Below are 22,328 nucleotides of genomic sequence, written 5' to 3'. Positions count from 1 at the left end.
TATAATAATGATTTTTTTAGCATTATTTTGAATAAGATCTTTTATTTTTCTGATATAATAACATACAATAATATAAAAAAAATATAAAACATATCAAAGATATTTTTGCTTTTGCAACTTAATATTTTTTATCAAAAAAATAATGAAAATTTTTCAAACTTCAATTTTTAAGCTTTTTTAAAAAAGTATTTTATTTTTATATTATCAATAAAATTCTGTAATTTTATCCGGGGACTTGTTAAAAATAGATCAAATATATTTAAAAATAGAAAAAAAAATCTTGAAAAACAAACTAATATGGAACCAGATTTTGCCTTGGATAATTCTAAATTTGATGAGAAATATGACAAAAAACTTGTTCGTCGTATTGATTTAATTACAATTCCTATAGCTGTTATTTTCTATCTTTTATCATATCTTAACCGTACAAATATAGGCTCGTTAATTAATTTATTATTAAGTTTATAATAGCTTTATAGGAAATGCTCGTCTTTCTGGCTTAGAGAAAGAGTTAAGGATTTCAGAGAAGCAGTTTAAATTTTCTTTAACTATATTATTTATTCCTTATATTCTTATGGATATACCTTCAAATCTTATTATGAAAAAAATTAAACCTAATATATGGTGTAAGTTATTTTCTCAATTTTTTTTTATATTTTTTATAAATTAGTACCATCTCTTGTTGTTTCTTTTGGAATAATAGGAACATTTCAGGTATTATAGAATTTTTTTAGTATTTTTTTATTTAATTTTATATTTTTAGGGACTTATTAAAGATGTAAATGGATTGTATATATCTCGTTTCTTTTTAGGATTAGCTTCAGGAGGTGTTTTACCAGGTGTTATTCTTTGTAAGTACATAAGTTAATATTAACGCAAACTATAACTAAATATTTATATCAGATCTTTCAGGTTGGTATAAACCTCGTGAACGTCAACTTCGAATGGCTATGTTTTGGTCTTCTAGTATTATATCAAGTACATTTGGAGGTTTTATTGCCGCTGCTCTTGAAACTATGGGTGGATTAGCTGGATTAAGTGGCTGGCGTTGGATTTTTATAGTAGAAGGATTAATAACCGTATTTTTTGGTATTTTAGGGTATTTCATGATGCCTCAAGGAATTGAAAATACGCGCTTTCTAACTAGCGATCAAAAGTATTGGGCATCTAAAAGAATCAACTTAGAAGAACATAAATCTTCAGTAATTATATCACATCCTGATACCGGGGAAATGCCATATGATAATAAACGTTTTAAATGGTCATACGTGACCTCTTGTTTTACAACATTCCATATATTATTATTAGCATTTATTGCATTTTCTTCCGGTCTTAATATTTACTCTTGTGCATATTTTATGGTAGTAATTCTATCTCTATTTATATTTTAAATAATGTTTCTAGCCAAGTATAATTAAGTCATTTATTGGAGCCGATAAATCAATTGAAATAATACAATTGTTAACAATACCTCCATATTTGATCCCTTTTGCAACTATATTACTTACATCTTACTATGCAGATAAAAAATCTCAACGAATCTATATAATAATTATCTTTAATATAATTGCTGTTATTGGAATGGCTATTGCATATTCTAACATTAGTCCTGGTTTCAATTATTTTTCCATGTTTTTTATAGTTTGTGGTATATATACGATTTTTCCGCCACATCTAGCACTAGTAAGTAATAATGTGGCGCCATATTATAAAGTAATTATTTTCTTTTTTTTCTTTAGTTTAATATTTTTATAGAAAGCAACTGCAATAGGATTTATGATAGTTATGACAAATAGTGGTGGTATATTATCTTCTTGGATGTTTAACAAAAGTGAAGCGCCTAGATATGCTATGTCTTATGCTATTATTCTTATATTAACAGCTATTTCTGTCATCGTTGCTATCATTTTGAGATTTTATTATGTTAAAGAGAATAAAAGAAAAGAAAAATTGTTAGCAGAAAAAAAAGAGTCATTTAATACTGTGGAGGAATTTTATAAGGCTTGTGATCAAGGAGATAGACATATTGTATTTAGATATTCATTATGAAAAAATATTTATTTTTTTTTTTAAAAAAAAGTAATCTTAATTTTATCATTTGTTTTTTATAATTATAGGAAGCATTCTTCCTTATGATACCGATTATTTATATTTTATTAAAATTTCAATTTTTAATATTTTTATTTTCTTAAAAAATAATTATTTTTTAAGACATCAACAAATATTTTTAGTTAATATCCTTAAAGATCTCAGAAATAATGGACTTAGATGATAGAATATCTATTCAAAGTATAATATTTCAGTATTAAATTTAAATGATAAAAAATTAGATAAAGAAAATATAACCTATAAAAATTATGAAAAACTATATGATGATATATGTAATTCTCAAAAGGATATTTTAGATAAAAACAATGAAGAATCATCAATGAATATGAAAAAAATTGATTTAGATCGATTAAAAGTGGCTAATCCTTTATTATTGGATGGATTTAAACTTGAATTTATAACACAGAATGCTTCTAGAGAAGAAGCAATGCATAATTTGGATATAGTATCTGATGAGATGGAAAATAAAAATATATCGTTTAATAAAATGATACTTGAAGAAGATACAGGTTTAAATGAGAATGCACTTTTTCAAAAGGATATATTTACTTTAAAACTGGATAATCAATATAACAACTCTTTTAAATATGAAAGATCAATCAATAATAAGTGTATTTTTGCTTGTACATCATATGGAAAAGTTATACGTTTTAATAAAAAATATAAAAAACTAAAAAAATCAAATTTTATAAATAACAATGACTATTATGGGATACCAATACATAAATTAGCTAATTTTTCTAAGAATTCGGAAGAAATATTTGATTATAATGATTACAATTTCACATCACCAATAGAATCTCAATTATGGACAAAAAAATATGCACCTAAAAAATTTGCAGATCTTATTGGAGACGATGTAGCTCTCGTGATATTTATTTAATGTTAATGGCTTTTAGAGGATACATCGAGAAGTATTAAGATGGATAAAACATTGGGATTTTTGTGTTTTTAGTAAATATTTACCACAAAACAAGATATTTGAAAAAGAGGAAGAATCTGTGAGTTTATGGGCATGAATATTTTTAACTTATTATAAGTAGAATTACGATTTTTTAAAAAGACCTAAGCAAAAAATTTTAATGTTGGCTGGAACACCTGGACTAGGTAAAACAACATTAGCTCATATTGCTGCTCGTCAGGCAGGATATAATGTTATAGAAATAAATGCAAGGTAGTTTTATGTAGAATTAATATATAATTAATGTTAAAAGTGATGATCGAACTGGAGCTGTCGTGAGGAATCAAATTTCTAATGTTCTAGATATTCGGTCAATTCATTCGAGTTGTCCAACGCTTATTATAATTGATGAGATTGACGGTGTTAGTAATTCGACCAGTGAACAGGTTAATTTTATCTTGAATAATATTAATATCTTTTTTGATTAATTTAGGGATTTATAAAATCACTTGTAGATATTCTTATTGAGGATGATCATGCAACAAAAGAATTAGTTTATAAAAAATCTGAAACATATTCGAAAAGAAGCAAAACAAAATCCAAGAAAAGGATTCTTTTAAGGCCTATAATATGTATTTGTAATGATTTGTATAACATATATTCATTTACATAATACGTTGTTAATATATAATAGATATACAGCAGCTCTCAGACCAATTAGACAATATTCTAAAATAATATATTTTAAACAAATACCTACATCCTCATTGGTATCGAGAATGGATACAATTTGTAAAATAGAAGGTTTATCTGCTGATATGCAAGCATTAACCACGCTTTGCGAGATATTTGAAAATGATTTTCGAAGTTGTATAAATTCTCTTCAGGTATTTTTAAAGTATAATTTTAATTATATAAATTAATTTTTTTAGTTTTATAAAACATATGGAATTGACTTAACCTCGGGTTCTTTGGATACATTTAAAAATAAATTAAAAAAAGATCCATCAAAAAATTTAAATCTGGTATTAGATAAAATATTTTTTTCAAACAGTAAAAATTATAAAAATGAATATATTTCAGGTGAATATTATGGATTATTAAGTATTATTTATAATTTTTAAAGATAACCGTGCTATGTTTGTGGATCTTTATGAAACTATACAAAATTATGGTGATTATGAAAAATTAATTAATAGTATTTTTTCTAATTTTTTTAATTATTTTTAAAAATTTATAGATTGTTTTATGCGTTATCTTTCTCAAGACTATAAAGATGACCAATTATCTAAACCTATTTTGGCAGGAGATTGGCTTTTCTTTTTCGATATTTTAAATCGCTCCATATATGAAAAACAGAACATAGAACTATTATCATATCTAGCATTTCCATTATTAATATTTCATATATTGTTTATTTCTGTTAAAAAGGATTATTATCGAAATTATCAGCAAAATACAAAACAAATTTCTGATTGGGAACTTTATGAATCAGAAAAAATCAACAAAGAAATTTGTGCTTCTTTATATTATGGAAGTGCCCCTTATTTACAACAAGTATTATGTATAGACATACTTTTAATTGATGTGGTGCCATATTTGATTTATATTTTATTACCAACATTAAATCCAGTATTAACTTTTATATTATATTTCAATTAATTTCTTATTATAGGTTAATTTGCGGTCAATAAAAAATACAGAAAAACATATTTTAAATAGGGTTGTGAATAGCATGATACATTTTAATATCAATTATGTTCAAATGAAAGCAAATGATGGGACTTTTTTTTATAAATTTGAGCCGTAAAAATATTTATAATTTCTTGTTTATATTCTTATATTTTTAGTTCAATAGAAACCTTAGTAACTTTTAGTTTTTTGAAAAGACATGAGCCTATTTTTTTGAAATATTCTGTTTGTCATATTATAAATCTGGAATTAGAAAATGAAAAGCGCAGGATTCAAAAAGAACGATATAATAAGAATTTAAATGAATTATCAAATATCCCACCAGTAAATAAAAGAAAATTCGATGAACCACTTGATGCTGAATCTGTAGTTATTAAAGATTTCTTTGGAAGGGCCATATCTAAAGATATAAATAATAAAAATCCGAAAAATTTTAATCATAGAAATAAACAAATATTACTTAAACCAAAGGCAAAAGTTTGGGTTAAATTTCATGAGGGATATTCCAATGCTGTTAAAAAATCTATTTCAATAGAAGATATATTAAAATGATTACTTAGTTTTATTCAGATACCATATAAACTTAATAATTATCCATTATAAAATGTCTAAAGATAAAATTATATTATTTAAATAATGATTTTTATAATATATAATATTTGAAAAAACTAATTTAAGTTATAATTTTTATGAACTTAAAAATTGTCAAATGTTTTTTTTCAAACAATACAATTAGCTCAAACAAATTGACATTAATATTCAATTACTTCAATTTTAAAGTTTATCATAATACTCTTCATACGAAGGTACTAATAGAATAAATAATTAATATCAAATATATGATTTTAATTACCAGTTTCTTTTAAACCTTTGCGTTTTCTTATATCTGAAACTATCAAACCAACTTTTGATGTTGCATCTAAAGGAGAACCACTCATAGTATCCCAATGATCAAACACTGTCTGAGGAAAAGCCTAGTGAAATATTAAAAAAAATATACGAACTATATTAGAATACTTGTCCTCCAGTTGCTTGACGCAATTCAGCCGTAAAACCAAAAGACTCAAGAACAGGTAAATAAGCCTTGATCTGACATCTTATTAATATAATTAAATAGTAACAAAATACTATACATTAAAAAGAGGTGTTCCTGGCCTTTGTTCCTCAGAAAAAACATGACCCCGACGTCTATTTAAAACTCCATAAATACCACCCATTGCTAAAATGTTTGAATTTTTATTTTTTTCTTAAAAAAACAAACCTTGTTCAGGACATTGAATTTCTGTTAAAAAAACCGGTTCTTGTAAACAAGGACTAGCAAGCAATGCTGAAGCATAAACTACTCGTCTTGCAGTAGGTATAATTTGACCCCCACCACGGTGAATAGCATCTGCATGTAAAACTACATCTAAAATTTAAAATAAGTTTAAGTTATAAGAAAATGCCAATTAAACCTAAAATATTAAATCTACAAGACCGCATATTCTCTTCTGCTAATGGACCTTCTTTTGTTGCCCATTGAAATGCCTATTAATGTTGAATTAAATAAAAAAAAAAGCATAGTGGTATACTCCCACAACAGAATCCTTAATTTCCTAAGATAAAAATAAATATTTTTTTTAAAAAAAAAAAAATGCTTACACTTAAATAAGCAATAGATTTAGTTTGATCAACAATCATATTTGGCCCAACAGTCTAATAAAGTTAGGACATATAGATAGATACATATATAATATTTACTTCGGGACCAAAACACCATATTTTTCGTGCATCTGTTAGATCCCAACCATACTCATCAACCATAATTCTTGCGCGAACCTTAAAATCATCACGTGCAGAAACTTTTCCTGATTCAATAGCTAATGAAAGATCTTCGGTAATAGGTTCAGCAGTCATGAAAATACGATTATGTTTATTAGGAGATTTAGATAAAGCAATCATACTTGAAACTGACGTAACTGTTTCTCGATAAGAAACAACTGGAGGCATTTTTTTCAGTGGAATGCAAGCATGATCTTCTTCCAAGTCCTTTAAGCAAATTTCAAGATGCAGTTCACCTGCGCCAGCAACTATATGTTCTCCTGATTCTGATGTATAACAAACAACACACGGATCAGATTTAGACAATCGCTTAAGACCTTCGACAAGCTTAGGCAAATCATTTGCATTTTTAACATCAACAGCCACTTGTACAACAGGAGATACTGAAAATTTCATAACTTTCAAATTATACGCAGTTTCAGAAGTAGTTAAAGTGCCACTTTTCAGCAAGAATTGATCTACACCTACAAGACCAACAATGTTACCAGCTGGACAATCTTCAATAGCTTCGACATAACGACCCATCATTAAAACCGTTCTTTGAATGTTTTTTACGAATAGATCATCCTTTTTCCCATGAATATAATTTGGACCTTGAATACGAACTTTTAGACCAGCACGTACTGTTCCAGAGAAAACACGACCAAATGCATAAAACCGACCTTTATCTGAAGTAGGGACCATTTTTGAGACATAAATCATAAGAGGTGCTTTAGGATCACATGCTTTAATTCCAACTGCACATTCGTCATCTTGTGGACCTTCATATAAAGTTTCACATCGGTATTTTTGAGCTATCTCAGGAGAAGGTAAATGAATGACTATCATTTCTAGAAGTGCATCTGCTGCTGGCAAAAATTTGCGCATGACTGTTTTTAAAAGTGCTTTTCCTTCTTGCTCACGCTCTTCAGAATTAAGAGTAATATCTAGCTTTTGAAGCAAAGATATTACTTCATCTTTTTTAAAATTCATTACAGCAGAAAAAATTCTAAATATAGGATCCAATACGAATTGATTAAAGGCCCTCTCAAGGGGCTTTCCATCCGCATCTGTGGCGCATTTTGTCCACTTTTTTGTTTTAGGATTGAAAAAATTATCACCCTAAAAAAATAAAAAAAAATAAAATTAATTAAATTTTGTTTACCCATAATCTTTCCATCATCCTAGATTTATCTACTCCAAATTTCTTAGAATATCTAACAGCAAATTGTCTAACAGTAAATGCCCATCCATGCAAACCTGAGCCAAAAGCAACTGTACCCTTATCTGGATATACTTGAACATCTCCAATAGCTTTATCAAAATATGTAGATATAATTACATTTACTGACTCAATAGTTCTTGAGAAAGATTGATATAAATCTTCTTTTGATATTTGTAGTTCAAGTAATGCTCTATCTACTTTATTTATAATAACAACAGGTTTAATGCGTTCTGCTAATGCTTGTCGCAGAACAGTTTCCGTCTTAATATATAAGCTTCTAAAATAATATATAGCAATCATATCTACCTGAACACAAACTCCTTCAACACAATCAACAACAACTAATGCCCCATCTGTTACACGTAAAGCAGCTGTTACTTCTGATGAAAAATCAACATGTCCTGGCGAATCAATTAAATTAACCAAAAACTCATTTGAGTCTGTTTTATATGGCACGTCCTTTACACTTTCATGATCTAATTCTGCATATAGTGATATCGCTGTAGATTTAATTGTAACCCCTCGTTCCTACAGCTAATATAAACATCAATTAAGCAAAAAAGTATAAAAAACCTGCTCATCCGGCCTTGTATCTGTAAACCGTGCATTACCTGCACTTGCTGCTGAAATAATACCGGCCTTTTGAACAAGTGAATCCGTTAATGTAGATTTCCCATGATCTACATGAGCAATAACTGACATATTACGAATATTACATGGGCGGTTCATAAGCATTCCTGAAAAATATTAATCATGTCTTAATATACAATACCATATTTAAATCATACGAATTTGATCTATCTAAAAACATATTAAAAAAATAAAAAAATACCAAAAAAAACTGCAAAAAAATACCGTAAAATTAACCATTCTTATATATTAATTATTTATCCAAGATATATAGGAAAATATCTATATAAATTTGATATCTTATTAAGAAAAATCAAAAAATTATATTTTTAGACTCTAAAATTTAAACGGTTGTGGTGACTGCCTATCGACGAATTCCTAACAGTTAAATATAAAAATGTATATTTTTCCTAAATATATAAACAAAATCTTATTTTAAATGTTTTTTATTAATTTTTTGAATATACAAAAAAGTAATATATTTAACGATAAAATTTGTATAAAGATCAAAATAGTCTGTATCGTTGAAATTTCTATATAACCCTAGAAATAATATAATCTAAAATGAGTGAATGTTGATATGAAAACTACATGCTAGTTATTAAAATAAAGAGGGTGAATTTTTGATATTATCGTCTCCATAAAGCTTCATCGACATCGTCATCATCATCGTAAAATCCACGTCCATCAGAATTTCTAGCTTCTTTTAATTCAGTGAGATTATGATCCAAAATATTTCCTGAATTTTTAGTCGTATCATATTTCCATTTTAATTTTACATTCTCCATATCAGGAATTGTAGAAACATTGCGAAGAAACTAAAAATATATAAATTAATTTTTATAATTAAATAAGTAAAAAAACCTTTTCAGCAGTCCATCTATCTTTAAAGACGATAATTTGAACATTAGAATCATCAACATCTTTCTCGATAGCTTCATATTCTCCATTATGAAGTAAATGTTGTCTCAAAACCTCATCTTTATCTGGATCCAAATTATATACTGCAATTTTTCTTGTACGATTATCTAATTGCATTGATCCACGACGAAGGGTATTTTTTCCTGAACTATGTCTAAAAACTTTTGAAAAACTTCGAGAAAATCCTAATTTCTTTTTGTTTCCAGAATTTCCAGATGTGTTTAAACTTTTAGTATTAATACTTATCCCTAAATTATTGGCCTAAATAAATTAAAAATAAATTTTAAATAAATTAAATTATGAACTTCAGCTTTTAATGAAGCTAATTGAGTTTCCAACGCTTTTCTAGATAATGCTGATGGCTCTAATTTATTTATATCATAATCTTCTTTTTGAGGAAATTCGGGTATATTTGTATCTTTCTTAGACATCAACGCTATTAAATTTCGTTTTTCTTCCAATTGTTTTTGAATAAGTTCCTCTTTCTCTAGAAGCATTTCGCGTTCCTTAGCATTTTGTTTTTTTCTTTGTTCTCTTTCTTCATATTCTTTTTGTTTTTTCTCAATTTTTTCCATAAATTTATCCTTAGGTAAACCATCTACTACATGTTTTTCAGAAGTATCTAATGCCATATTGTTTTCCTGAAGATCATTTCTATCATTAGATTTAGAGGAATGCCAATACAGTTTAACAAATCTATTATTAAAAATAGGAGCCGAAGAAGACCATGCTTTATTTGCACTTTCCCAGTCTTTAAATTTTAATATGGCTCTATGCTCTGCTTTTTTAACAATTATCTTAGAAATTTCACCAAATTTCTTGAAAAAAAAACGTATATTTTCCTCGTTTAAATCACTATTTGGAATATTTTCTATTATCAAAGTTGTTATTGTTTGATTATAGTTTGGTCCTTTTATGAGACACGAATTATTTTTTTTATGTTTCCTAAAATGTTCTTTATCATTCCTAAGGGTATTTTTATAGTTAAGTCCTGAGTGTGTGATTGCCACAGAATGATTCGTATGAATAGATTGTGTAGGATCATATGCATCTATATCAATCATATTAATTAAAAATACCAAAAAGCCCTAAATACAACTATCCTACCAGAATATTGACCATCCATTACAATATGATCAATCCCGTGATCATAAAAACACTTAAACCATGTCATTTTTAAAATTTTTAAATAAATGAATATATACCATATCACCTCTCATACAATATCCCCTTTCTAATAAAATAATTTAGAAATAAAGATATCTTTTATCTACCATACCTTCATAATCTCGACATCTTTGTGTAGAATTGATAGGAAAATCAGGAGAAAATGAAAACATATCAGAAAATGGTGCTTTTTGACGAAATGATCTCCAATTTCCACGATTATTTACACGAAAGGATTTTCCAAATCTAGATTTTTTCTCATTATTTATTCCATGAATCCGTGCATCCAGGGATGTTTGATGAAAAGATCGCTTTCTTGTCGATTCTTTATATTTTTCTACAACTGATGATTCTTTTTCTAGCATGTTTTCATTCAAATAAGTTTTCCTCTTAACCTTTTTAACATACTTTTTATAGTCTCTTAAAAATATACCTCTAGTGCATCAAAAATATCCTGTACAAATGAAAATGTATCTAAAATAATCAATTTCGTTTCTTATTCCTTTTAAAACTTATACTTTCTCTTAAAAATTCATCTAACTGACTCAAACAAAGCTTCTTTACATCTTCTACTGACTGATCATGTCTTAACAGTGCTAGAATATAATCACTAAGAATATCCAAATCTGCATTTGATCTTTTTGACTTAGTAAATTTATTAATTCTATAATAAATCTTACATCGGATCAAGGAGTGTTAACAAATATGCCTTAAGAGCCTATTATTTATTAGAAATTTTTAATAAAAATCCTTAAGAAACCTTAGAATCCTTTTCTTCAAAAAGCATAGCTTTTTAAAGTGGGTCTCGAAAAGTTGCACGGATTTATTAAAATACAAATGTTAGAAAAGGATTGAAAAAAAAATAAAAAATATTGTAGAGAAATGTATTATAAATGTTTAAAAAATATAAAAACAAAAGAATGTAAATGGTTTTATATTCAAAGAAATTTAAATAAAAAATAGTAAATAAAGTTTTAGTTTATTTTTAATTTTTATACTTTAGATGTAAATAATAATTTATAATTTAGATATATTATAGATATTTTTATATTACGACAAGCTTTTTTAGGTAAAGAATAGATTTTTAAAGATTGAGATAAAAAAGTTAGATAAATAGTCCAAAAAGACAGATATGTAGGCTAAATCGTAAAATTTGAAAATAATTTAAAAGGTTTATTTGAAAGAATGTTTCTATCAAGATTTAGATCATTTTTGAAATGTTTTATATTAATTAAATGTCGATTAAAATATAAACTTTCAACCTCATTGAAAGAATTTGTTATCTAAGCGTTTTCTAATTTAATTAACTAAAGAATAAGTTTTTTTGTCAGAAGATATCTATATAGATTAGTTTTCATTAAATATAAGCGATTTTATTATTTACATGAATAAAATTTATGTTGATTTTTTTTGTATTTTGAAAAATGCATATTCATATTTAATGAAATATCGTTTTTTTATCGATTGAGTGATTATATTTTAAAAGATTTTGAAACAAGTGAATTCAGTGAATTGTTTAAGAATATTTTATCATAAATTAAAAATCCAGAAATTTAAATATGTGTAATAAAAATACCCTTAATATTTTTATAAATATTAAAAAACCCCTTGGTAAAGTGTTAAAGATTCATCATAAGAAATTTCTTTAAATATAATTCTTGAAAAATTAACTTTTGTCAATACATCGTCCGTAAAACGCTATATGATAAATTATCTATAATATATATTTAAATTATGACAACATATCATTAGACATATCTTTTTTTTTTTTGAAATTAAATCCCTTTTTTTCAGTTTTAAGTCGTTTTATCTCTTCTTTTTTAAATATTAATTTTCCACGTGCCTTCTCTTTTTCTTTTTTAATAAGATCTTCTTTAGCCATTTTTTTCTTGAAAGATTCACGCCGTTCTTCTTGTTTTTCTTTTCTTTTCTTTATTTTTTCATTACGAAGTGTCAATAATTTATGCATAAGATCTCTTATTTTTCTTTCTTCTGGATTTAAAATAACAGCCCTTTTTTGAAGATATGTCTTTTTCCGTTGTGGTTTCATATTACGTTGTTTTGATGCATAAGGAAGAGATGCAGCTAATGCCTTTGGAACACGTAAAGGATTGAAATGTCTAGCAGGCCGTTCTATTTTACGATATTGAGAATTAATAGGCAAAGGAGTTTTAATATTTAAATCTTTTCTGATTTCTCCAATAAGTCTCATCCCTTTCCATGAAGATTTATCTTCCATTAATAATGATGTGACTGGATTATAATATTTTTTGGGTTTAATAGGATACCATGCTCTTAAAAAAACAATATCTTAAATTAGTTTTTAATAATATAAAATTGATACAATAGTTACCACTCATAAGTATTTTATCCTCAAACGCGCATCTACAATAACCTTCAGGTTTAGTTAATGCTTTTTTGATTTGTCCACGAATTCCAGATACAGTTCGTATACTAGCACCTTCGAATTTTGCAACTTCAAGAGATGAATTAAACATATCTTTTATAAACGCTGTATTTTTGTAAATTTTATAAGGAACTCCAACAAGCTTGAGTTTTTTTACAATTTCAGTACTTTGATCATTATCAAGTATGACACCTGTAGCAGCAATTCTAAAAATACCTGATTTTATAGAATCAGCACTAACTGATTGCACAGCAACAAATCCTGTGTTTGGATTTGTCAGTGGACCATAAAATGCAGCAAAACAATGCATATGCTCTGGGGTATATTTTAACATTCGATTCCTTACTCTTGAATCAGAGGTATAATATATTGGTAAAGATTGAAATCTTCTCCATCCTATACTAAATACTAAAGGATCATTTGTTTTTAAAATTTTCTTATGCCAACGATGTTTTTTAATTCGAACTTTCAAAAACCCAAATTGCTCTTCACTGGACAATAATCCACCAACAACGATAGGAAATTTTGGATCAAAATTTTTGACAAATTCACATGGCATATTAGACACAAGCAATCTTATGTATAAACCTGCTCTATAACCTTCAATTCTTACTCTATCTGATAATTCCAATCCTTGATATTCTTGTCGGTTAATTTCAAGCTGTTTTGAAATTTTTAGCTTTTGCTGTTGATACCAATCCAATTTTTCGTCAGAATCACTATCCTTTGTATTATCTTCTTCTTTAAAACGAATGGCGAGTTCCTTTTTTTTTAAATTAATTTCTCTTTCTTTTTGAAGATCTTCATTCATTTTATTATCAGAAAAGACTAACTCATTTTTATTTTCTTGGTCGTTTTCCAAATCTGTAAAATCCCCATAAAGATCTTCATCAATATCGGGCTGCAAATCACTAATGTTATTATTCAAAAGACTTCCTGTAATAAAACGTGTTTTTAAAGCTTCTAAATTTTCCTCTTTTTCCCAAAATTTAAGTGCAGATATATTAATTGGAGGTTTAGACCTTTCAAAAAAATCCTGATTTTCATCTTTATCAAATCTTATGACTCTTAATAAATCATCAGAATTATCTATCAATTTCACATTCTTAAGAACTGGATCTTCTCCATTACTATTTGGTAGAGCTACTCCTTCCCAGATGTCTACCACTTGTTTTGGAGTATATTCCATTTTAATGTAGATTAGATCTCCTAAATCAGGGGTTTTTTTTCCTAAATTAAACATGTTCTCTGATATTCTTTCTATATTTTCTTTCCATGTTGAAGATATTCCAAAATATTCATTATCCGAATTTTCTGTTGAACTTTTTAAGCCTGAAGAATCCGACAAACTATTACCATTGGTTTTTCTCGATGCATTATCTTCATTGAATTCAACATCATTTAATTCAAAGTCCATATTTTGCAACATTTCATCTTTTACTTCCGAAGAATCACTAGAATCAGAATCTGCATTAGATTCTAAGTTATCATCAGGTCCTTTATATTCTTCAGAATCAAATTCATCCATATCTTTCATATCATTATCTTCAAAATTTTTAGAATCATAATCATCATTTATGATGTTAGGGCTTCTCATCTGCTTTCTTCCTGTATTGTTGTCACTAGAATCATATTTTATTCTTTTTCCATTATGAAAAATTTGAAGATCATTTTTTGAAAAATCTTCTCCAAGATCATGATTTGATTTTTGTAATTCTATAATCATTTTCTCGCCAATACCACATTCTTCTATATCTTTTTTTGAAAAATCATTAGTCGGAATATCAATATAAACAGCGTCTTTATCAAACATAACACCACCAACATCAGACATAGGCGCATAAATTAATTTCTGTTTTTCTCCAAGAGTACGAGTTTTTTCTACAAGTGGACAAGGATCCGGAAGAGAACTAACTTCAGATACAGAAAGATCACCTACTCCTGGTATATGTATACGGCCATTTGTAGCAGGAAAGCTAGTTCCTTTTAAATATCCATAAAGAACTACAACTCGATCACAAAATGGTTTTTCATGAATTTTTTGAGGGTCTGTTATATCTTCCATCCTATCCACAAGAAGATAAGGATGTGAATTTTTCCAAATTAAAGGACGAAATTTAATAACTGATATAAATCTTGCTAAATTTAAAATTTCTCTATCTGGATAACGACCATTAATTACACCAGAAAGATAAAAAAGTTTAGCACCCTGATATATTTCCGTCCAAAATCTACGTTTAAGACGCTTTTTCGCCGTTCTAAGGGCTTCTGGCTTTTTAAAAAGATCGAGATGAGTAAGAATACCCATGATTTTGGGAAATCCATGAGGTATTAAAATATTTAAAAATTCCATAGTTTCCATCTCAAACCCAAAATTCCCATCAATAAGCAAAAGAATTAGGTCTGAAACTTTTGCTATATCAATCATACTATTAAGATCATTAGGACATTCAATAAATGTTAGTCGACGCTTTTTTCCTTTTATAATTTAAAAAATAAACAAAAAAAAATAAAAAATAAAACCAGAAACACATGTAATAGGACCATTAATTTCATTAAGTGTATGTTTTGAAAATTTCCTAACCAAAGATTTAATTAACGTAGTTTTTCCTGTCTAATGTATATTATCAATTTTTTTGAATAATAACAAAAAATAAGGTATAATTACTCCTGGAGGACCAACAACTGCAACAATAATAGGTGGTAAAGCATCTGGCGTACGATCCACCATAGGAATATGAAGTTTTTTTTGAATAACCTATCATTATTTAATTAAAATTTATTTTAACTAAAAAAAAGATACATCTGCACTTCTTCTCTCTAGAACATTTGATTTCCTCCATGATCTTGAAATAAATGCCTTAAAATCATTAGCTATAATGTATCTTTTTATAATAATTTATTAACTTTAGCATTATTTTGTTGACTTGATTTTTCTTGTTTTTTAGCTTTTTTTTTTGTTACTTTTGAGCCTGATTGACGAGGCCTATGCTTCTTCTTATCCTCAGAATCCATATAAATTTATTATACACTTTATCCTGTATTCATTCTAGTTAATATATATTATTGATTTCTAAATTGTCGATTAAAAATTATAATATTAAAATATTATATAATATAGAAAATGTAATATTTCTAGGTCTAATGAGATAATATGAGATTATTATTAGAAATATAAACAAAATGTAATTATATATTTTATAAATTATTATATAGATAATTATTAAAAATATGGTTTAAGTGTATTTTCTGAGGAATCTTTAAAACAAGAATATTGTAATTGTGTTATTTTTCTATAATTAACTAATATATTTTTTGTTTTTTCTAATTCTTGTTGAAAAATTTGTCGATTGTCATTATGATGATAGGCTTTCTCTAAATGAAGATATAAGGATCCAAATATATTTGAGGTTTCTTCATCAATATATGCTTCCAAGACTTGCTTAATGAATTCTACTTCTATAATAACCTGAAGCATTCCTCCAATACCAAAATTGTCAATTTTTTGAAATGATTCAAGTAAAGATTGAGTAAGCGATTTTACTAAATTATTTAAGGCACGAGGAATTAAATTTGAGGTAATAGTAGAAAGCTGAGAATGAATAACAACTAGCGATAGTATGGAATCAAATACGTATGGTTGAATTTCTATAATATTACTAAAAATAAATGAAGAAAAAAACTTACCTTGAGGTGGTTCTTCAGATAACCAAATAGAATTAGAATTGAGTATTCCATTTTTTATAATTTGAGAGATAGATTCAGACTTAACTTTGATATAATCATCAAATAAACGATTATCGAGTTGAACTAAAGCACTGTATAAATTCTAAAATTTTAGTTAAAAATGAAGATTAAATAATAGAGTTACTTTTGAATCATCTTCTAGAGACAAAGAATACAATGATTCAAATTGCTTCAATAATGTAGCAATAATATTATTTTTCAGGTGAGAAAAATTGCTTAAAGTAAAAAGAATTCGAGTATCCTATATTTTGTTATATTTTAGGAATAATACAGATAGAATTATACTATATTTTCATGATTTACTTCATATTCGGATTTCGAAGAAAGTTCAGGAGTAGAATTTTTTGAATCTGTTTGATTAGCATTAAAATAAACAATTTTGATTAACCCTTCTAAGGCAATATATAAAGATTTTAGAAATTGCATTTTGATAGATAATATTGTCTTCGTCAAAGGAGACGGCTGAAATATTAATAAATGCAAAGTAACTTAAACAACTTACTATTATATCTTCAGCATTTAATTTAGAGTTTCTTCCAATATATAAAAGCTCGCTAATTTTAATAATAATACAAGACTCATATGCATACAATGCTTTCGGATAACCTGTTATATCAGGATTTTCACTCGATTTTACCCAGTCTTCTAATAAATAAAAATGAGAAGAATCTATTTTGGGTAAAAAAATAAATTTAAAAGTTTAATTCAGATAACCTGAGTTCCACAAAACATTTATAGCTTCGACAAACATTTCTCTCACAGTACTGATCATTGTTTGTAAATTTTTGTTAATTTCTTGAGAAATATTTAATTTAAAGATTGCTGTTGATGAATTAACAATAATATTTAATAATTTATTTAACAGAGAGCAAGCAGTTAAAGAGTCAGAACATGGAGGTATGAATGAAATTGAGGAATTTTTATTGTCTAGATCAGGTGCATCTTCTGGTTTCAATGAAAAATTATTATCATTAGATGAATGATTATTATTTGATAATGATGTCTTTTTTACTGAATGCGAGATGAAAAAATCAATAACAAGAGAAGAGAGTGTAAAAATAAGCTGCTCTGCTGACTTTTTTACAGAAAAAATATCGTCGGGGGAAAATATAAGATGGTGTTTGGATTCTCCATTTTTGCCTGTAGGAAAATGCTATAAACATTAATAACAGAAAATACTAAGAAGCGTACCTTACCTTTAATAGATTTCCTTGAGAAATTTTACAAACAATTTCAAGATAATTTTTAAATTCATGAAACTTGTGAATAAATATATATTCAATCATTTTTTCAAGAGAATTCCACATTAGGTTATCAGATGATGTTTCACGTGCACTAGACATCTGATATTTCCTTAATGGTTTTTTCAATTGTTGAACTATTTGTTTATTAGTTGGAAGAGGCAATTTAGATAATTGATGATGAGCCGCTTTAGATATTATTATTTTAATAATATAGACTAAATAAAATACCTTTAATCTTTATACACTCATCTTTAAAATCTTGTTCTAAACTTTTTATAAGCCAAGCACTTTGGCATTTAAGAGAATAAAGAATAGGATTTTCTGTTGTTCCTAATTCAAGAAGTATACTATAGTTAAAAGTTATTAATAAATCCCCCATATTAAAATTATATTACCATATTAATTTGTGTTGTTCTTCTGGAGTTTTGAACGTAGAAAATTGCTGAAAAATATTTTTGCGATAATCTTCAATAATTTTTTCTACTTCTTTCCAGATCCTTTTAAAAATCTTAGATCTTTGGGATTCAAAAATATCCACAGATTTTTCAGGTGTAACACCTTCTTCTAAAAATATGTCTTTACATTTTCTATATTCACGTATTAACATTTCATGATCATTCTTTTCTGATGTTAAATTTTATAATTAAATAGAAATAAAAGCACCTTTTCAATACAATCTAATAACAATGATGGAACATTAAAATGATATTTGTACTTTTCTAAGATAGAAAGTGTAGATATTAAACGATATGCTTTTGCACGATTTTCTGTGATAGGGTCAAATGTTTGTGTTGCCTTAGTAATCACATCTATTTATGATTTAATCAGAAAAATAAATAAATTTAAAAATTACCATTAATATTTGACTTTAATTCAGAAATTCCATAGTCAAATTCTTGGTTTAACATATCATGTTTCATATCTTGACAGACATAATCAATTGTTGTTTTTGCTTTTACAAATCTACTAAAATTATTCTCAACAAGCATCTTCAAAGCATCTGATCTCTTTTCAATTGACTGAGTTAACCATCTTAATCCAGATAATAATTCTGGATACCAATTGTTTGAATGAATATCTCGTAAAAATACAGTCGGATTAAATCTTTTTGATGAAATAAGATATTTCGCACCTATATATAAGAAGTATCTTAGACATTTTATCCTTAATAAAACATATATTCATACGCAATCTAATGTCATCTGGAACTGTTATACCATTTTGTTTAGCTAATCTATAAACATCATTTAAATATTCTTTTTAGCCCTATAAGAACATACGAAATAACAGAATCGCCCATCCCTAAAGGATCAGGTTCATCCTGTGCAATAAATTCTTCCTCAAATATTCTTGATTCTTGAAATTCTTTTGAATCAAACTTTTCCTCATTATTAAATTGATATTCACTAGGATCTGTCCATTTTGAAGGATATGGTGTTGTTAAAGAATAATATTTAAGAAACTCAAGATTTGTCTGAGTCATAAATTTTATTATATATAAGACCTCTTAATTAGCCTTTTAAAATTTTTTAAATTTTTTAATAAAAATGGTTGTCGATTTAAAAATAATTAATAAAAATCTACTTTATTTTTAAGATTTTTTTTTAAATTTCTTTATTTTTTATTAATTATGTTAAAAATTAATATTTTTTTTGATGTTTGTCGACTAAAATTATTAATTTCTTTACTTTTTAAAGAATAAATAAAATAAATTTTTTACTTTTAATGAGGATTCTCTCTAATTTTGTTTTCTCAAGATATAATTATTCATCTTTTTCTATTAAAGTTTTTTTTTAAATAAAAAAATGAAAATGGCTAAGAAAATCTAGAAAGCCCGATTTTATAGCACAGGAAATTATGTTAAAGGGTCTTATAAGGGAAAACCTAATAGTTCTGGACTATATCCTGTAACATTAATTTCTGGAGATGGTATTGGACCGGAAATATCAACAAGTGTTCAAAAAATTTTTGAAGCAGCTAAAGTAGAAAGAAAATTTATAGGAAATTAGTTTAAGATGAAACTAGGTCCCCATAAAATGGGAGCCTGTTGATGTGACTCCGGTTTTTGTCAATGGTAGAAGAAAATAGAGTATTTTATGAATTTTTTTAAAAAAAGGTTTTGACAGGAAAAATGACAATTCCTGAGGCAACGATTGAATCTATTCATAGGAATACAGTGGCATTGAAAGGGCCATTAGCTACTCCAGTGAATTTTTTATATTTAAATTGGAATAAAATTTAATATTTTAGATAGGGAAAGGTCATGTATCTCTTAATCTTACACTTCGACGTACTTTGTAAATTAATGATTACGCTTTTTTTTCTTTGGTTTATTCAAAATAGTTCACTTTTCGCAAATGTAAGGCCATGTCGTAGTATTGCTGGATGCAAAACTGCATATGATAACGTGGATATTGTATTAATTCGAGAAAATACAGAAGGTGAATATTCAGGCATTGAGCATATGTTAGTTGACGGAGTTGTTCAATCGATTAAACTTATAACAAGGGATGCATGTGAAAAAGTTTTACGATTTGCTTTTCAATATGCTCAAAGTATTGGAAGGAAAAAGGTAACCGCTGTTCATAAAGCTTCAATTATGTCAATAAATCTTCAGAAAAGAAAATATCTCATATTTATAGGAAAATTACCGATGGTCTTTTTGTAAAAACAGCTTATGATATTTCTAAAGAATATCCTGATATTGAACTAAATACTGAACGTATTGATAGTTCTTGCTTAAAAATTGTTTCAAATCCGACTCCTTATAATGATAGAGTATTAGTTATGCCTAATCTCTATGGAGGTATTTTTTAATCTATGTTTTGACTTTTATTTTTCTCATTTTCAATTGATATATTAAGTGATATGTGTTCTGGACTCGTTGGCGGTCTTGGTTTAACTCCGAGTGCAAATATAGGTATTGATGCAAGTATTTTCGAAGCGTAATATTTTTTTCATTTTATGACATTGTTTATTTAATCATAGAGTTCATGGCTCTGCTCCTGATATTGCTGGACATAATAAAGCAAATCCTACTGCTTTGCTTTTATCATCAATTATGATGCTTCGTCACATGTCGCTTTACAAATATGCCGATAAAATAGAATCTGCTATTTTTAACGTTCTTTCTCTTGGAAAAACAACTACTTGTGATCTTGGAGGCCAAGTTTTTTCTTTTTCTTTTATTTTTTTTACTTATTTTATTAGGCCTCTACTCAACAATATACACAAGCAATTGTGGATTCCTTGTAATTTTCTTTATATTCAAATATACTTATTTCACTTATTTTTCTTGTATTTTTCTTCCCTTTATTTTTTTCTTTTTTTCTTGAATGTCATGCTTAACGACAGTTGATAAGATGCTTTAAAAACAGGCGTTATTCATGGAAAATACTTGTTTAACGCCTGAAGGAAACCATATATCAGTGCTTTATATTTATCAGAATCTTCTTATGTTTGAAGAATCTTTAAGACAAGAGTATATTTCCCTTTATCTTCGTCGGCGCAAATATTCTAGTAAAGTAATTTTTTTTTGAGAAGAAAAATTGATGAAAAAGTGTTCTTAACAGGACTTTTATCATGGAATACATATTTCTTTTATGGTTCATTGATTAATCCGTCTAATGTAGGAGTTTTTTTTAGAAAAAATAAGGAATTTATAGGTTTTTAGTATTATTATGTTTCTTTACTTTACCGATTGTGTCTTTTAGCTGGAATGATTACATTTCTGTTGTTCTATTTGTCAGGACTTTATAGTCGAACATTAACACTGCCTCAAAAGTTTATTCCTTATACAAATAAATGTTTAAGACCCTACAATTTAAAAATTGTACCAAATCGGCTGACAAAATCACGTTTATTGCAATTTTTGCCTCATAAACTTTTTAGAAGACCGGATTTAGGTGAAGGAGGTATCCGTTTGGTTCTTCTTGGCAAGGGATTTGATCGAAATTTTTGTGAAGGATGGGAAATTTTTAGACAGGAGTATTGGATTAGTGAGCAAAATCGCTTAACTCAAAAGAGGGAAAAGAAACTCAAAGAAAGTCCATATAAAAAAGATAATAAGCTAAAGAAGAAAAGAGAATAAGGTTTTTTAAAGAAAAAAGAATATTTTAAATGGAACTACTAATATCTCTTTTTATTTAATACGTTGGTTTATACACAAGTGCATGTTTTTCATATTAATAAAGTAGTACATAGAAAGATAAATAATTTGGATTGATATCGATTTTATATCAATAAGGTGTTTCGATCGAAATTTTTTATATTTTATATTATGATAGAGACAAATGATAAATATTGTCTATCTTTTAGTAGACTACACGATTCTTTTTTTTATAACTTTTCATTTTTTTTTTGGAATATGGATAATTTTTCATTTTATTTATGATATAATTACGTTTAAATCACTTATAACAAAAAAAATAGTTGGGAAGATTGTTGTGATTACTGGAGGTTTTTTAAAAATACTTTAACGTTTTT

The 22,328-nt window shown here is 26.8% G+C and overlaps 10 protein-coding genes across 10 annotated transcripts; 6 read left to right on the top strand and 4 right to left on the bottom strand.

The window, feature by feature from the left end:
- Positions 1-275: 275 nt before the first annotated feature.
- On the top strand, positions 276-2,049 carry PNEG_01694 (hypothetical protein; the record flags this gene model as incomplete). Its single annotated transcript, XM_007875466.1, has 7 exons — positions 276-436; positions 480-626; positions 671-714; positions 764-851; positions 904-1,361; positions 1,405-1,713; positions 1,756-2,049. Exons 1-7 carry the CDS (start codon positions 298-300, stop codon positions 2,047-2,049), a joined length of 1,479 nt encoding a protein of 492 aa, XP_007873657.1. The 5' UTR covers positions 276-297.
- A 209-nt stretch (positions 2,050-2,258) lies between these two features.
- On the top strand, positions 2,259-5,254 carry PNEG_01693 (hypothetical protein; the record flags this gene model as incomplete). Its single annotated transcript, XM_007875465.1, has 12 exons — positions 2,259-2,289; positions 2,331-2,968; positions 3,009-3,110; positions 3,153-3,283; positions 3,324-3,456; positions 3,504-3,658; positions 3,705-3,897; positions 3,943-4,093; positions 4,137-4,208; positions 4,251-4,642; positions 4,686-4,816; positions 4,861-5,254. 12 exons carry the CDS (start codon positions 2,259-2,261, stop codon positions 5,252-5,254), a joined length of 2,523 nt encoding a protein of 840 aa, XP_007873656.1.
- A 214-nt stretch (positions 5,255-5,468) lies between these two features.
- Positions 5,469-8,702, bottom strand: PNEG_01692 (elongation factor 2). Its single transcript, XM_007875464.1, has 14 exons — positions 8,583-8,702; positions 8,516-8,528; positions 8,301-8,464; positions 8,034-8,255; positions 7,668-7,988; positions 6,443-7,624; positions 6,344-6,397; positions 6,274-6,297; positions 6,157-6,229; positions 5,964-6,110; positions 5,836-5,921; positions 5,720-5,791; positions 5,556-5,676; positions 5,469-5,511 (listed from the first exon to the last, which is right to left on the bottom strand). The coding sequence occupies exons 1-14, from the start codon at positions 8,595-8,597 to the stop codon at positions 5,477-5,479; spliced, it is 2,529 nt and encodes an 842-aa protein (XP_007873655.1). The 5' UTR covers positions 8,598-8,702; the 3' UTR covers positions 5,469-5,476.
- A 284-nt stretch (positions 8,703-8,986) lies between these two features.
- PNEG_01691 (hypothetical protein) lies at positions 8,987-11,232 on the bottom strand (the record flags this gene model as incomplete). The annotated part of the gene is made up of 10 exons (XM_007875463.1): positions 8,987-9,175; positions 9,222-9,539; positions 9,584-10,329; positions 10,386-10,437; positions 10,484-10,512; positions 10,558-10,834; positions 10,879-10,919; positions 10,964-11,082; positions 11,126-11,163; positions 11,206-11,232. 10 exons carry the CDS (start codon positions 11,230-11,232, stop codon positions 8,987-8,989), a joined length of 1,836 nt encoding a protein of 611 aa, XP_007873654.1.
- A 95-nt stretch (positions 11,233-11,327) lies between these two features.
- Positions 11,328-11,732, top strand: PNEG_04296 (hypothetical protein; the record flags this gene model as incomplete). Its single annotated transcript, XM_019757815.1, is given in 6 exon segments — positions 11,328-11,367; positions 11,409-11,416; positions 11,424-11,450; positions 11,536-11,549; positions 11,563-11,591; positions 11,617-11,732. Coding segments are annotated over 6 exon segments (234 nt in total).
- A 445-nt stretch (positions 11,733-12,177) lies between these two features.
- PNEG_01690 (hypothetical protein) lies at positions 12,178-15,867 on the bottom strand (the record flags this gene model as incomplete). Its single annotated transcript, XM_007875462.2, has 6 exons — positions 12,178-12,755; positions 12,799-15,330; positions 15,376-15,466; positions 15,521-15,610; positions 15,656-15,712; positions 15,760-15,867. The coding sequence occupies 6 exons, from the start codon at positions 15,865-15,867 to the stop codon at positions 12,178-12,180; spliced, it is 3,456 nt and encodes a 1,151-aa protein (XP_007873653.1).
- A 208-nt stretch (positions 15,868-16,075) lies between these two features.
- Positions 16,076-19,432, bottom strand: PNEG_01689 (hypothetical protein; the record flags this gene model as incomplete). The annotated part of the gene is made up of 13 exons (XM_007875461.1): positions 19,124-19,432; positions 19,031-19,077; positions 18,697-18,975; positions 18,507-18,652; positions 18,239-18,462; positions 18,072-18,190; positions 17,796-18,028; positions 17,314-17,752; positions 17,102-17,268; positions 16,885-17,061; positions 16,724-16,840; positions 16,540-16,681; positions 16,076-16,500 (listed from the first exon to the last, which is right to left on the bottom strand). The coding sequence occupies exons 1-13, from the start codon at positions 19,324-19,326 to the stop codon at positions 16,076-16,078; spliced, it is 2,718 nt and encodes a 905-aa protein (XP_007873652.1). The 5' UTR covers positions 19,327-19,432.
- Positions 19,433-19,568: 136 nt separating this feature from the next.
- Positions 19,569-20,660, top strand: PNEG_01688 (isocitrate dehydrogenase, NAD-dependent; the record flags this gene model as incomplete). Its single annotated transcript, XM_007875460.1, has 7 exons — positions 19,569-19,628; positions 19,673-19,825; positions 19,869-19,917; positions 19,970-20,049; positions 20,094-20,140; positions 20,187-20,444; positions 20,486-20,660. The coding sequence occupies 7 exons, from the start codon at positions 19,569-19,571 to the stop codon at positions 20,658-20,660; spliced, it is 822 nt and encodes a 273-aa protein (XP_007873651.1).
- Positions 20,661-20,711: 51 nt separating this feature from the next.
- PNEG_01687 (hypothetical protein) lies at positions 20,712-21,098 on the top strand (the record flags this gene model as incomplete). Its single annotated transcript, XM_007875459.1, has 3 exons — positions 20,712-20,788; positions 20,832-21,012; positions 21,054-21,098. 3 exons carry the CDS (start codon positions 20,712-20,714, stop codon positions 21,096-21,098), a joined length of 303 nt encoding a protein of 100 aa, XP_007873650.1.
- A 131-nt stretch (positions 21,099-21,229) lies between these two features.
- On the top strand, positions 21,230-21,933 carry PNEG_01686 (hypothetical protein; the record flags this gene model as incomplete). Its single annotated transcript, XM_007875458.1, has 3 exons — positions 21,230-21,362; positions 21,404-21,471; positions 21,517-21,933. The coding sequence occupies 3 exons, from the start codon at positions 21,230-21,232 to the stop codon at positions 21,931-21,933; spliced, it is 618 nt and encodes a 205-aa protein (XP_007873649.1).
- Positions 21,934-22,328: the final 395 nt, after the last annotated feature.

The sequence above is a fragment of the Pneumocystis murina genome, assembly GCF_000349005.2.
Source record: "Pneumocystis murina B123 chromosome Unknown supercont1.8, whole genome shotgun sequence".
NCBI lineage: Eukaryota > Fungi > Ascomycota > Pneumocystomycetes > Pneumocystales > Pneumocystaceae > Pneumocystis > Pneumocystis murina.
The sequence above is the reverse complement of the archived record's forward strand: the minus strand, read 5'-3'. Positions and strand labels throughout refer to the sequence as shown.